Source organism: Schistocerca serialis, chromosome 9 (assembly GCF_023864345.2).
Source record: "Schistocerca serialis cubense isolate TAMUIC-IGC-003099 chromosome 9, iqSchSeri2.2, whole genome shotgun sequence".
NCBI lineage: Eukaryota > Metazoa > Arthropoda > Insecta > Orthoptera > Acrididae > Schistocerca > Schistocerca serialis.
The window spans coordinates 93,701,629-93,715,846 of NC_064646.1; the positions used below are offsets into that span (position 1 = coordinate 93,701,629).

At 42.6% G+C, this 14,218-nt stretch overlaps 1 protein-coding gene across 1 annotated transcript in view; it reads right to left on the reverse strand.

The window, feature by feature from the left end:
- Nucleotides 1-14,218, reverse strand: part of LOC126419392 (uncharacterized) — a 249,566-nt gene that overhangs the window by 134,189 nt on the left and 101,159 nt on the right. The window contains exons 3-4 of the mRNA XM_050086580.1: nt 11,420-11,533; nt 2,955-3,089 (exon numbers count right to left, since the gene is read on the reverse strand). Of these exons, the coding sequence (XP_049942537.1) occupies nt 2,955-3,089; nt 11,420-11,533 (249 nt within the window). The remainder of the gene's footprint in view (nt 1-2,954; nt 3,090-11,419; nt 11,534-14,218) is intronic.

The following is a 14,218-nucleotide window of genomic DNA, read 5'->3' on the forward strand; positions in this document are numbered from 1 at the left end:
TGTGAATAGCAATGGTCCTACGACACTCCCCTGCGACACACCTGAAATCACTCTTACTTCGGAACACTTCTCTCCATTGAGAATGACATGCTGCTTTCTGTTATCTTTGAGCTCTTCCATCCAATCACACAATTGGTCTGATAGTCCATATGCTCTTACTTTGTTCATTAAACGACTGTGGGGAACTGTATCAAACGCCTTGCGGAAGTCAAGAAACACGGCATCTACCTGTGAACCCGTGTCTATGGCCCTCTGAGTCTCGTGGACGAATAGCACGAGCTGGATTCCACACGATCGTCTTTTTCGAAAACCATGCTGTTTCCTACAGAGTAGATTTCTAGTCTCCAGAAAGTCATTATACTCGAACATAATACGTGTTCCAAAATTCTACATCTGATAGACGTCAGAGATATAGGTCTATAGTTCTGCACATTGGTTCGACGTCCCTTCTTGAAACCCTTTTCCTATCTTTTGGAACGCTACGCTCTTCTAGAGACCTACGGCACACCGCTGCAAGAGCGCGGGCAAGTTCTTTCTCGTACTCTGTGTAAAATCGAACTGGTGACCATCAGGTCCAGCGGCCTTTCCTCTTTTGAGCGGTTTTAATTGTTTTTCTATTCCTTGTCATTTATTTCGATATCTACCGTTTTGTCATCTGTGTGACAATCTAGAGAAGGAACTACAGTGCAGTCTTCCCCTGTGAAACAACTTGGAAAAATACATTTAGTATTTCGGCCTTTAGTCTGTCATCCTCTGTTTCAGTACCATTTTGGTCACAGAGTGTCTGGACATTTTGTTTTGATCCACCTACAGCTTTGACATAAGACCAAAGTTTCTTAGGATTTTCTGCCAAGTCAGTAGATAGAGGTTTACTTTAGATATCGTTGAAAGCCTCTCGCATAGCCCTCCTCACACTACATTTCGCTTCGTGTAATTTTTGTTTGTCTGCAAGGCTTTGGCTATGTTTATGTTTGCTGTGAAGTTCCCTTTGCTTCCGTAGCCGTTTTCTAACTCAGTTGTTGTACCACGGTGGCTCTTTTCCATCTCTTACGATCTTGCTTGGCACATACTCATCTAATGCATATTGTACGATGGTTTTGAACTTTGTCCACTGATCCTCAACACTGTCTGTACTTGAGATAAAACTTTTGTGTTGAGCCGTCAAGTACTCTGAAATAAGCTTTTCGTCACTTTTGCTAAACAGAAAAATCTTCCTACCATTTTTACTGCACTACTGACCATTAAAATTGCTACACCAAGAAGAAATGCAGATGATAAACGGGTATTCATTGGACAAATATATTATACCATAACTGACATGTGATTACATTTTCAAGTAATTTGAGTGCATAGATCCTTAGAAATCAGTACCCAGAACAACCACCTCTGGCCGTAATAACGGCCTTGATATGCCTGGGCATTGTGTCAAACAGAGCTTGGATGGCATGTACAGGTACAGCTACCCATGCAGCTACAACACGATACCACAGTTCATCAATAGTAGTGACTGGCGTATTGTGACGAGTCAGTTGCTCGGCCACCATTCACCAGACGTTTTCAATTGGTGAGAGATCTGGAGAATGTGCTGGCCAGGGCGGCATTTGAACATTTTCTGTACCCAGAAAGGCCCGTACAGGACCTGCAACATGCGTTCGTGCATTATCCTGCTGAGATGTACGGTTTCACAGGGACCGAATGAAGGGTAGAGCCACGGGTCGTAACACATCTGAAATGTAATGTCCACAGTTCAAAGTGTCGTCAATGAGAACAAACGGTAACCGAGACGTGTAACCAATGGCAACCCATACCATCACTCCTGGTGATACACCAGAATGGCGATGACGAATACACGCTTCCAATGTGCGTTCACCGCGATGTCGCCAAACACGGATGCGACCATCATGATGCTGTAAACAGAACCTGGATTCATCCGAAAACATGACGTTTTGCCATTCGTGCACCCAGGTTCGTCGTTGAGTACACCATCGCAGGCGATCCTGTCTGTGATGCAGCGTCAAGGGTAACCGCACCCATGGTCTCCGAGCTGATAGTCCATGCTGCTGCAAACGTCGTCGAACTGTTCGTGCCGATGGTTGTTGTCTTGCAAACGACCCCATCTGCTGACTCAGGGATCGAGACGTGGCTACACGATCCGTTACAGCCATGCGGATAAGATGCCTGTCATCTCGACTGATAGTGATACGACGTCATTGAGATCCAGCACGGCGTTCCGTATTACGGCGTTCCTGAACCCACCGATTCCACATTCTGCTAATAGTCATTGGATCTCGACCCACGCGAGCAGCAATGTCGCGATACGATAAACTGCAATCGCGATAGGTTACAATCCGACCTTTATCAAAGTCGGAAACCTGATGGTACGCATTTCTCCTCCTTATACGAGGCATCACAACAAAGTTTCACCAGGCAACGCCGGTCAACTGCTGTTTGTGTATGAGAAATCGGTTGGAAACTCTCCTCGTGTCAGCACGTTGTAGGTGTCGCCACCGGCGCCAACCTTGTGTGAATGCTCCGAAAAGCTAATCATTTGCATATCACAGCATCTTCTTCCTGTCGGTTAAATTTCGCGTCTGTAGCATGTCATCTTCGTGGTGTAGCAATTTTAATGGCCGGTAGTGTATTTCTATTTACGGCTGAAATCACCGATGCTGTAACTGCTTTATGATCTCTGATTCCCTGTTCTGCGTTAACTGCTTCAAATAGTTCGGCTCAAGCTGGTTCCGAAAGTGTCCCGCGGCAGGAGAATGCCAATGTCGACAGACCTACCGTTGCAACGGCACGGAACGGTCTACTAACGTTCCGCATACGGCCTACACCACAGCGGTGGAAATGGGTGTCACTTTGTGTTCGTGTCGTTGAATTAGAGAGCATCTGCCTTTTGGAGTAATTTTTGCCTTTACTTATTCCCGGAGAGATAGGTCGTGGATACTCACTCTCGTAGCACACCTTCTGCGTGCAGATAGCTGCGGTGCCTTGGGTGTTGCACTGGCACGTGTTGCAGCCTTGCATGAAGATCCTCCCGGGTTCGCAAACCCGGTCCACCAGACTGGGCCGCTGCTGATGTGTTCCTGAAAATCAGCAACACGCCGCTTTCAGGCAGGAATACGTCGTGAGCTGGCGTCGGGGTCAGTGTCCTGGTAATCAATGCAACAATCCTCATACGAACAAAAATCAGTCTTTCTAAGGAACTTACTTTTACTGTACAAATGTAAGGAAAAATTAATATAAAATGTCTGTAGTGAAGGTTTTTCAGGCATCATTGGAACTACTGATCGTTTATGATGGTGTACTTTTTTTTTACTTCACGATTACCAGTTTCAGCTCATCTAGCTAATCTTCATCAGATGATCCCAGAATTAGATTTTCTCTCTGCAGCGGAGTGTGCGCTAATATGAAACTTCCTGGCAGATTAAAACTGTTGGTAGAGCACTTGCCGGTGAAAGGCAAAGGTCCCGTGTTCGAATCTCGGTCTGGCACACAGTTTTAATCTGCCAGGAAGTTTCATATCAGCGCACACTCCGCTGCAGAGTGAAAATCTCATTCTGGAAACATTCCCCAGGCTGTGGCTAAGCCATGTCTCCGCAGTATCCTTTCTTTCAGGAGTGCTAGTTCTCCAAGGTTCGCAGGAGAGCTTCTGTAAAGTTTGGAAGGTAGGAGACGAGATACTGGCAGAAGTAAAGGTGTGAGGACCCAGCGTGAGTCCTGCTTCGGTAGCTCAGTTGGTAGAGCCCTTGCCCGCGAAAGGCAATGGTCCCGAGTTCGAGTCTCGGTCGGGCACACAGTTTTAATCTGCCGGGAAGTTTCATCATCATATGATGTATATTGCTCAGAGATTGTTTATAGCGTTGTGGAAGTCAGTAGGTAGCAGTGGTAAGACAGTAAGAATCGAAATAGTGAAGCAGTGAATGTTGCGAAGTATCTGGAATGAGATCATAACATCGACTGGAAAGCTTAACTTACAGTTATTTAAATCCATGGAATAACCCTGGTGTAAAAATCACTTTCCAAAACATAGTTTAAGTTTCCCAGTTATGCTGTGTAATTGATCTTGATTCACCTCAGTCTCAGTGTTCCGCATCTCTAATCGTTGTGTGAAGGCGTGCTAGGAGATAATTTCTTCGCATTTTTTATTCCTTTCTCAATGTCAGTTGGGGTACTGCATGTCACGAACATTTCTCAGTCGACTTCTCTACTTCGCTGAAGCAAGTTGCAACCGTCTGCCGCCACCCAGCTCCGAATTGTAGCGCGTTAACATGGCGGTGTGTAACATAAATATGTCGGTGCGTGAGAAACAGGGTGCTGTAATCGAATTTCTAAACGCGTAAGAGTTCGTCTACACACAGAGCACTTTCCTTCAGCACGACAGTTCCGGACCACACCTGAGCACTGTGACATGTGCAGAAATCCGACTCCTTGTGTTCACTGTCAACGATCATCCTCAATACTGTCCCGACTTGGTCACTTTCGAGTTTCACCTGTTAACAAAAGTTTGGAGCACAGCACAGTATGGTAGTGAAACATGGATTTTGGGAAAACCGAATCAGAAGAGAATCGACGCATTTGAGATGGGGTGCTATGAATGGATGTTGATAATTAGGTGGACTGATAAGGTAAGTAATGAGGGGGTTCTGCGTAGAATCGCGTAGGAAAGAAATACGCGGAAGACACCGATGATTGGATATCTGTTAAGACACACGGGAATGACTTCCATGGTAACAGAGAGAGCTGTAGAGAGCAAAAACTGTAGAGGAAGATAGAGATTGGAATACTTCCAGCAAATAATAGAGGACGTAAATTTCAAGTGCTACTCTGATATCAGGAGGGTGGCACAGAGAGTAATTCGTGGCAGGCTTCATCAAACCAGCGAGAAAACTGACGATTCAAAAAAGAATGTAATGATTTTAAAGAATCCGTATTGATTGCAAATTGAAACCGGATGTTGACCTAGGTTTCGGTGCGGATAGCCACGCCTTCTTCGGAACACACTAAATCTACAAACTGCCTAAAGAGGCATGGTCCAACATTAATACAGAACGCCCAAAAGGGCAAAAGACTCGCATAAAATGTAAAACAAATGGTACGTGTGTACCATGTCAATAGCTGTACTTCGCTCAAACGTCAGAAGCGTGCTTCCTCACCCCAGCCAATGGTCGGTGGTCGGCGGGCTCACAGGTAAGCATCCAGACGCGTAGAGCAAGATTTTCGTGGCCCTAATACTAAGGATACTTACCGAGTTTCAGTTAACACCTCGAAAAAATAAAGGTGCTTGATTTATTTTCTATTTATTTGTATGTATATGTCTATAATCCTGCAACACATTGAAACTGCCACGCCATAATACCGTGGCTCGCCCCTAGAACAGTGAAAACATAACGGCACAGTGAATGGTTTTCTGTATTTGAACGAGAACGAGAAAAACGCTGCAACAATCCATACTGAGTTGGCGGAAATTTACGGCCACCTCGCCTATGATATGAGACACAGTGGTACGGTTGCGCACACGTTTCCAGACTGGTCAAACAAGTATGTATGCCTTGGAACGAAGTGGCAGGGCATATTTCTTTGAACAAACAGGGTTTCAGGGAGGAGGCCTTGATGTTCAAAGACCGAAGTATATCAATCAAGGTGGTGGTGGAAAAACTGTAAATGAGTCATCGGTCTGTCTCCGATAACGTGCACGAAATTTTGTACAAGAAAAAGGTCGGTGCCAACTTGTGTCCACAGCTGTCCACACCGGAAATGTTGCACCTCTGTCAGCCTTGTCCAGATGATGGGTACAGTGACCTAATCACCACACAAGAGTGGTGTGTGTATCACTTTGGCGCCGAAGAGAAAAAGGAATAAAACAGGTGGAAACATGTTGATTCACCTTCGCGGAAAAGGCAAGGTGATCCTGAGTGGTTTTTGGGAGTGCCGTGAGGTAGTACTGTCAGACTGTTCGTGCCGGGCAAATCGTCTCAGGGGCACACTACGAAAATTTCCGGACGAAGTTTAAGGAAACTTGACTCGATGACACAACCTGCCTCTTTGGAGAACCAAATTTAGCTTCACTCCCAGCTTTAACCTAAAATGGCACCCAGTAACTGCTTCCCCTTTCTTCGAGTGAACAAACAACTGAATGTTACGCAATTCCTGAGTGACGTATAGATGGTAGCTTAGATAGACTGTTCCTGAACATCCGAAGTGCATACATCTTCAACCAAGGTCTCCATCAACTCATATAGCGTTGGGAAAAATGTGTCGCATTGAACGGTGAGTATGAAGAATGGGTTAACACCATCAGCAGATTTCAAGATTGCAGTTAAAGTTTTTCGAGGTGATAGTCGAAACTTAATAACTAACCTTCCTGTGTTCCTTTCCTGGTCAAATGGCACTAATATGGCATACAGTCTGCCCGAAAACACTATGCTGATGTTGGATGGTGTGACATCAAACGTATTGATAAACCCCTGCTCAAAAGTATTACGAGTTTTGTGCACGTTTTCCATAGGTGTCTTAAAAAATCCATTCGATATCTGTAAAAACTTGGAGTGAAAAGGAAATTTTACGTACTTTTCTCTTGTTCGTGACAAGCAGCATATTTCACATGTCGCTAGCTTTCTCTTTCCTACTATTTTTTCTACATTCTCTAATCTGTTGGTAATGTCGTCCACTTTCAATATAATCCAGCGTGCCTTCTCCTTCTACTACCTCTTTTCCCTGCAACCTTTCTATAGGTGACTCTTCGTTGGAAGCAGTTGCTCCACAATATATGATCCTAACAAGGTTTTTTCCTCTTCCATGTGGTTTTCATTAGGTTTTGTTCCTCTCTTATTTTTATGAGTACTTCTTCATTCGTCATTCGGCTGGTCGATTTCACTTCAAGTAATTTTCTCCGTCACCACAGTCCAAGTAATTTTCCTCTTTGTTTCTAACATTATGCTACACTCCAGACAAAACGCTTGCCTAATCCCTTTCTTAGGTTTACCAGAATTCCTTCTGCTGTCAACAGATCTTTCATCTTCTGAAGAAACCTCTCACCTGTACGTACTCTAATACTAATTTCTTCTATACAGCTTCCTATATCTATCACCAAATCTCGGAGATATTTAAAAAAATTTCCTTGTTTCAAGGTATTTCCTTCCAATATCATTTTGATGGATTTTTTTTTGTCTGTTCATTTTCATTGGCAGTGATTACTTGGTCAGCACCTAGCTACTGAGCTATATACAGTCTTTTTTTTTTTTTAAATCTGCGATTTGGTAGAATATTATATGAAGTTGGATAGCTTGGCTCATATAAATTTAGTACACTATTATTATCATGTCATATTATTATCAATTAAAGCCACGGTCATTCAGTTATAAGATGAAATGTACCGATATTAATAATTTAGCTATAAACACGTTTATATCCTGTGGTCGTTTTAAATTTTGTTGTTGTTGACTACTAACGCCATCTAGCGATCATAGCCTGAAACAGCTTGTCGAACTTAACGGCCCTGTCCATTCTCCACTCTTAGCTCTGGCCACACATGTTTACACGGTGTGTATTTCAAACGTTTTACTTCTTAATTCTTGTAATGGTTATCAACTGCAATAGTACTCTCATGCACCATGTTGTAATAACGTACTCATAACGATTTTTCCTCTGAGACGATACAAATACTGATTAAACTGTGTCACTCACTAACTTTTAACAGCATAATGCCTTAGGTGACACGATTACTTCCATATACATATTCATGCAAGTGGACAGTTTTAGCTTACGTAAATATTTAGTCTCATCTTCATTACCACTTCCTTATCTTAACGTACATTTTTCAAATTTATGACCTTTTTCCAACTTGATTGATGATGATCAATCTGTAAGGAATTTTTCATTAAAAAAAGACATTTTAGTTATTTGTTGAGCCGTTATGTGAATTACAACAATGAAGAATGTTTTTATGGTATGTGAACTGTAATTACTTCCTCCTATAAACTTGCGAACTTCGCTGTAATTTTAAGTGCAGTTTCAATTCTGGACTTGTAATTTTGATTCCTTTAAAGTATTGTACGTTGCTGTATTCCGATGTGTAATTTTATATCTTAGATCTGAAGATGGCTTGCGTGTATCTGAAACTAGTAATTAAAATAATGAGTCATTTGCGATCGTGACTTCGAGGACTTTCAATCTTTAATATAAAACTACGTCTATGTCTCCATCGCTGACATTTTCATCAAACATGAAGTTCTCCGTGAGCCGTTACTTGGCTTTAGTAGTTGTGATTCAGTTTTCCATGGCTGAGAGTCCACCTGAACTAATTATCTCTGTGACTTTCTTGTGTTGTGTAATTTCTCTCCGAAAGAGAACTGAAGTTTTATGTCCATTTCAGTATACTGTACTTGCTTTTCATTCTTTACTAGGTCTTTAGTTTCTCAGTGTCAAATCCGGAATGGGCCATATGAATATCGTGTACTTCTTAAACATACTGCTTCCATTCCTATTTCTTATCTGGTAACCTACACAACTTCTCATAGTTCTTTTTTATGCAGTATGCTCGTATGCTCATATTTGTTAGATATTTGTAGTTAGGTATTTAACTGTTCTATACATTTATTCTAATTTATTTGCTTACCTTAATTATTCATTTCGTGAAGAGAGACGGAAATTTGTCATAGGGGACTGGAATTCGACATCAGGAAAAGAATGACAAGAAAAAATATCACGGGAAGATGAAGAATGAAGGATGAGAGAAGGTAAAGGGAAACCATCTAGAGGAATTACGAACAGATCATAATTTAACCATTGCTAATACTTGGTTTAAGAACCGTCAAACAATGCTGTATACATAAAAGAGATATGCAAACACAGTAAGGTTTCACATGGACCACGGAATGATAAAACAGAGTTTCAGAAATCAGGTTTTAAGTTGCAAAATCATTTCTAGTCGTAGGTGTGGACTCTGACCATAGTCGATTCGTAATGAACTGCAAACTGGGGAAGGCTTGAAAAAAGGTAGGAAACCATAGAGATGGGACGTGGCCACATTGAAAGGATCATAAGTTTCTGAGAGTCTTCAAAGTGAGTATTAGATAACTGTCGGCTACCACAAGCTGAAGGAATAAAATGGCAGACGAATAGCTAGCCTAATGAGTCAAAACACAGAAGGCAGTTGAGGGACATACCAGCCCAAAGACAATGTAGGAATCTTTGGATACCTTGCAAGGTAGTGAACTGGATTGTGAAAGAAGCTAAGTACAAAATGCAGGAAATAAAAAAGGCCAAAGGGAATACACATGCCTAAAACTGAAATTGGCAGGAAGTATAAAGTCTTAAAGCTGGAACGGCTAGGGGAGGAATGCATGTCTGTAGAAACATGGATGACAGCGTGAAAAATGGATGCCCTCTACTGCAAAAGTAAATAATCCTCTGCAGAAAAGAGAAGTAGCTATTTGTGTATGAAGAGCTCAAAACTGAAAATACACTACTGGCCATTAAAATTGCTACACCACGAAGATGACGTGCTACAGGCGCGAAATTCAACCGACAGGAAGAAGATGCTGTAATATGCAAATGATTAGTTTTTCAGAGCATTCACACTAGGTTGACACCGGTGGCGACACCTACAACGTGCTGACATTAGGAAAGTTTCCAACCGATTTCTCATACACAAACAGCAGCTGACCGGCGTTGCCTGGTGAAACATTGTTGTGATACCTCGTGTAAGGAGGAGAAATCAACACCATCAGGTTTCCGACTTTGATAAAGGTCGGATTGTAGCCTATAGCGATTGCAGTTTATCGTATTGTGACAATGCTGCTCGCGTTGGTCGAGATCCAATAACTGTTAAGAGAATATGGAATCGGTGGGTTCAGGAGGATAATACGGAACGCCGTGTTGGATCCCAATGGCCTCGTATCACTAGCAGTCGAGATGACAGGCATCTTATCCGCATGGCTGTAACGGATCGTGCAGCCACGTCTCGGTCCCTGAGCCAACAGATGGAGACGTTTGCAAGACAACAACCATATGCACGAACAGTTCGACGACGTTCGCCTGCGTTGGTGTACTCAACGACGAACCTGTGTGCACGAATGGCAAAATGTCATTTTTTCGGATGAATCCAGGTTCTGTTTACAGCATCATGATGGTCGCATCCGTGTTTGGCGACATCGCGGTGAACGCACATTAGGAGCGTGTATTCGCCATACTGGCGTATCACCCGGCGTGATGTTATGGGGTGTCTTTGGTTACACATCTCGGTCATCTCTTGTTCGCATTGGCGGCACTTTGAACAGTGGGCGTTACATTTCAGGTGTGTTGCGACCCGTGGCTCTACCCTTCATTCGATCCCTGCGAAACCCTACATTTCAGGAGGATAATGCACGACCGCATGTTGCTGGTTCTGTACGGGCCTTTCTGGATACAGAAAATGTTGGACTGCTGCCCTGGCCAGCACATTCTCCATATCTCTCACCAATTGAAAACGTCTGGTAAATGGTGGCCGAGCTATTGACTCGTCACAATACGCCAGTCACTACTCTTGATGAACTGTGGTATAGTCTTGAACCTGCATGGGCAGCTGTAGCTGTACACGCCATCCAAGCTCTGTTTGACTCATTGCCCAGGCGTATCAAGAACGTTATTACGGCCAGAGGTGGTTGTTCTGAATACTGATTTCTCAGGATCTATGCAACTAAATTGCGTGAAAATTTAATCACATATCAGTTCTAGTATAATATATTAGTCCAATGAATACCCGTTTATGATCTGCATTTCTTCTTGGTGTAGCAATTTTAATGGCCAGTAGTGTAGTACCGTGCAAGAAGAAGACGGCTGCAACGTGGAATGCATGTATAGGACGACTATACAAGGAATATGAATTCGTGGATGATATTATGGAAAATCTGACAAAGCAAGAAGCAGTGCACCGGGAGTAAAAGACATTCCTTCGCATTATTGAAAACTTTCGTAAAGCTGGTCACGAGAAAACTGTTTTGTTCGGAACGCAAGCTATATAGGTCACAATCAATTTCCAAATCTGCAAGAATAATATAAAATTTTCTGTTCAAATTGCACACAAAAGTTTACATGTGTGATACTACTGTCCCATGATTTTAATAACGCAATGTTGTAAAATAGTTACTCAAGGAGTTTGCTTTTTGGTTGTGGAGGAATATAAGAAAACGAGCGTCCATCTGACCCTACGACGTGTCTTAGAAAACAGGTTAAGGAAAAAAGCTAATCTATATTTGCTGCGTGCGCAATTTTAGTGAAATCTTTTGAAAATGTTAACTAAAACACAATTCTTGACATTTTGAAAGTAAGAGGGAGGGAAAGTTTATGTATGACTTGCACAGAAGTCACTGTTGAAGGAAATGATAGGGAATGAGTATGTGGCTAGTCTTCGTCATCCCTGGCTGTGGGCACTCACCATCGATGCCAGACGTCTCCGCGCAGGACACCGTGTTGTTCTGGTTGTCGCACTGGCCTCTGTTGCTGTTGGACATTCGGAAGATCCACCGCTTCACTCGCGCCAGCTGGCGTCCTGGAAAACACCCACACACGGCATTCAGTCACGAATACGTCATGGGCTGCTGACGTCACGGTCATATTCGACAACGCAGGACGTACTCTCATATGGAGTAATTACGAACAAGTAATGCACCCCAGATGATTGTCGAACATGATCGTTTGGGTGGTTCAAGTGCTATTGTTGGGGGAGGCATATTGCGTGGGCGTACTGACATCCAAACCGTTGAACACGGTCAGTCTCCAGTCAATGTTACCAATGTTATTGTGACACTATGTTCATCCCCTGTATGCATCTTTTCTCGAACCCTTTCGACCCCGACATCACTTTTATGGATGAGAACGTGTGGCCGCATCGAACAGAACAGGTGGAAGAGCTCATGGAATGAGAATATACTCAGCGAATAAACATGTCTGCTTGTTCGCTGTCTCAGATCTCAACGAGCACGTGTGCTATCTTCATATAGATAAGGCTTACCAGCCAAAGATCTTCTTCAGTGCGGATGCACTCACATTGCCCGAACTCTTGCGGGAATAGGTCGACTGACTGCCGCGAGTAATGAGTATAGTGGGCAAGGGTATTACAAATGTAGTGTGTGGACACTAAGTTGGAAATGTGGGTCTCACGAGGAGCGTGCCAGAGGTAAGTCCCTGCAGTCGCACTATTCTCTGTGTCCTCGATGGCTCGATGGCTATGGTTTAAGGCATGTATGGGAATACATGGGAATAATGGAGCTACTCAGTACAGGTATGGGGGAGGCATTGTGGTCAGGCCTTGGGTCTTCGATCCTTGCCCACTTTGCCTCCGCTTACCTGGTGCTGACAGACTTAAAAAAAAAAAATACAAAAAGAATTGTGAGTGGGTGACAGGTATGGGGGCGGCAAGGGCCAGGCCTCAGAATTGTTGACCCCTTCCCTCTTTGCCGCCAACTGCCTGGCACGCACTCCCATACCATTGGAAGTGGCAATCTGTTATTTATTTTACGTTACTTATTACTCGTGTTGTGTTCTACGTTTTAAGGCATATATGGAACTACATGATAATAATGGAGCCACACAGTAGCAGGTATGGGAGAGGCATTGTGAACAGGCCTCAGATCTTCGACCCCTGCCCTCTTTACCTCCTCTTGCCTGGTACTGAAAGTCTTCACAAAGCCAAAAAAAGAAAAAATACAAAAAAACAAAAAATTAAAAAACGGCTCTGTGGGACAGATCGTTTGCTATAAAAAATAGCGAAGAAAAAAAAGGCTCAGATGGACAGAGCGTCTGCCATGTCAGTAGGAGATCCCGGGTTTGAGTCCCGGTTAGGGCACAAATTTTCACCTGTCTCCGTTGATATTTATCAACGGCTGTACGCAGCTAAGGGTCTGTATTTCATTGTAATTACACGTTATAAAATTTGTCGATCACAGAGCAAGAATTTATTGTCACAAGACTGAGTCTGGGCGCATAACGTGCAGAGTGAACGGTATAAGGCAATCTTCTGTTAATAAATTAACCACTGACGTCAAAGACAATGTGTATTGGTTTAAGAAGTGCAAACAATCTATCAACATGCTGTTTCCACTTTTAAATGACATAAACGAGTTTTATCTGCACAAGATGACAAATGTTTAGATACTTCATGAGAAAGAAGGCAAGATTACTGCATGAAAAATGATGACAGGTGATTTTATTGAAAAATATTCAGATACATGTAAAAATGTGTATAATATAAACACATCAAATGTGTATGAAAAAAATTAAACTGTAGCTGAAGTGAATTCACGTATTCCTTACTCATTGTTTTCAGGTACACATTTCGAATTTACTGATACATCGTACATGCTCTCGTATAAAAGACAATGTATGTGATAGAACTGACTGTAAGAGCATTGAATGAAAAATATATTATATGAAAAAGAAAAGTTGTAGTAAATTTTACGTTTAGAGTATTTCCAGGTTGAGATTTTAGCCCACTGTAATATTCTGTGTGTGCTTCACACAACTTAACATTGGTGATTTGAAATGCGTCCTCTCTCTCTCTCTCTCTGTCTGTGTGTGTGTGTGTGTGTGACAGTAAGTGGCAACATTCAACATTGACGTATGTGAGATGTGTGTGTTATTAACGACTACGATCCAGTATGACGTTCTTTTTTAACTTAGCAGTAATAATTCAGATCGATAATTTTCCCAAAAATAACGAAAAATTAATGTGTGTGTGTGTGTGTGTGTGTGTGTGTGTGTGTGTGTGTGTGTGTATGTGTATGTGTGTGTGCGTGTCTGTGTGTGTGTGCGTGTGTGTGAGTGTGTGTGTGTTTGTGTGTGTGTGTGTGTGTGTGTGTGTGTGTGTTTTACTGATAATAAACCTCAAGTATTCACACTTTTCTTTTGGACATGGCGCAAAAAGTTGAGCTACAGTGCAGTGGTTTTCAGTTACAGACGCTATGATTTTAAAATTTTGTGGTTGCACGTGAGAGACGACATTTAATGATAAGGCACAGTTGGAAAGATATGAAATCATAAAAATGCAGAACTAAATTGTGGGTCGACATGTATGAGAGATGAAATTTGACGCTGAGGCGGAGTTGGAAAGTGAGGAAAAAATGTTTCGTGAGCAGATGTTTAAATGATGAGGAAGTACATTATTGATGTACGGAGGTACTTGCAACGTATCTGTGTCATTGCCCCCACCCATTATTATGCAGAGAAATGGTGGTCA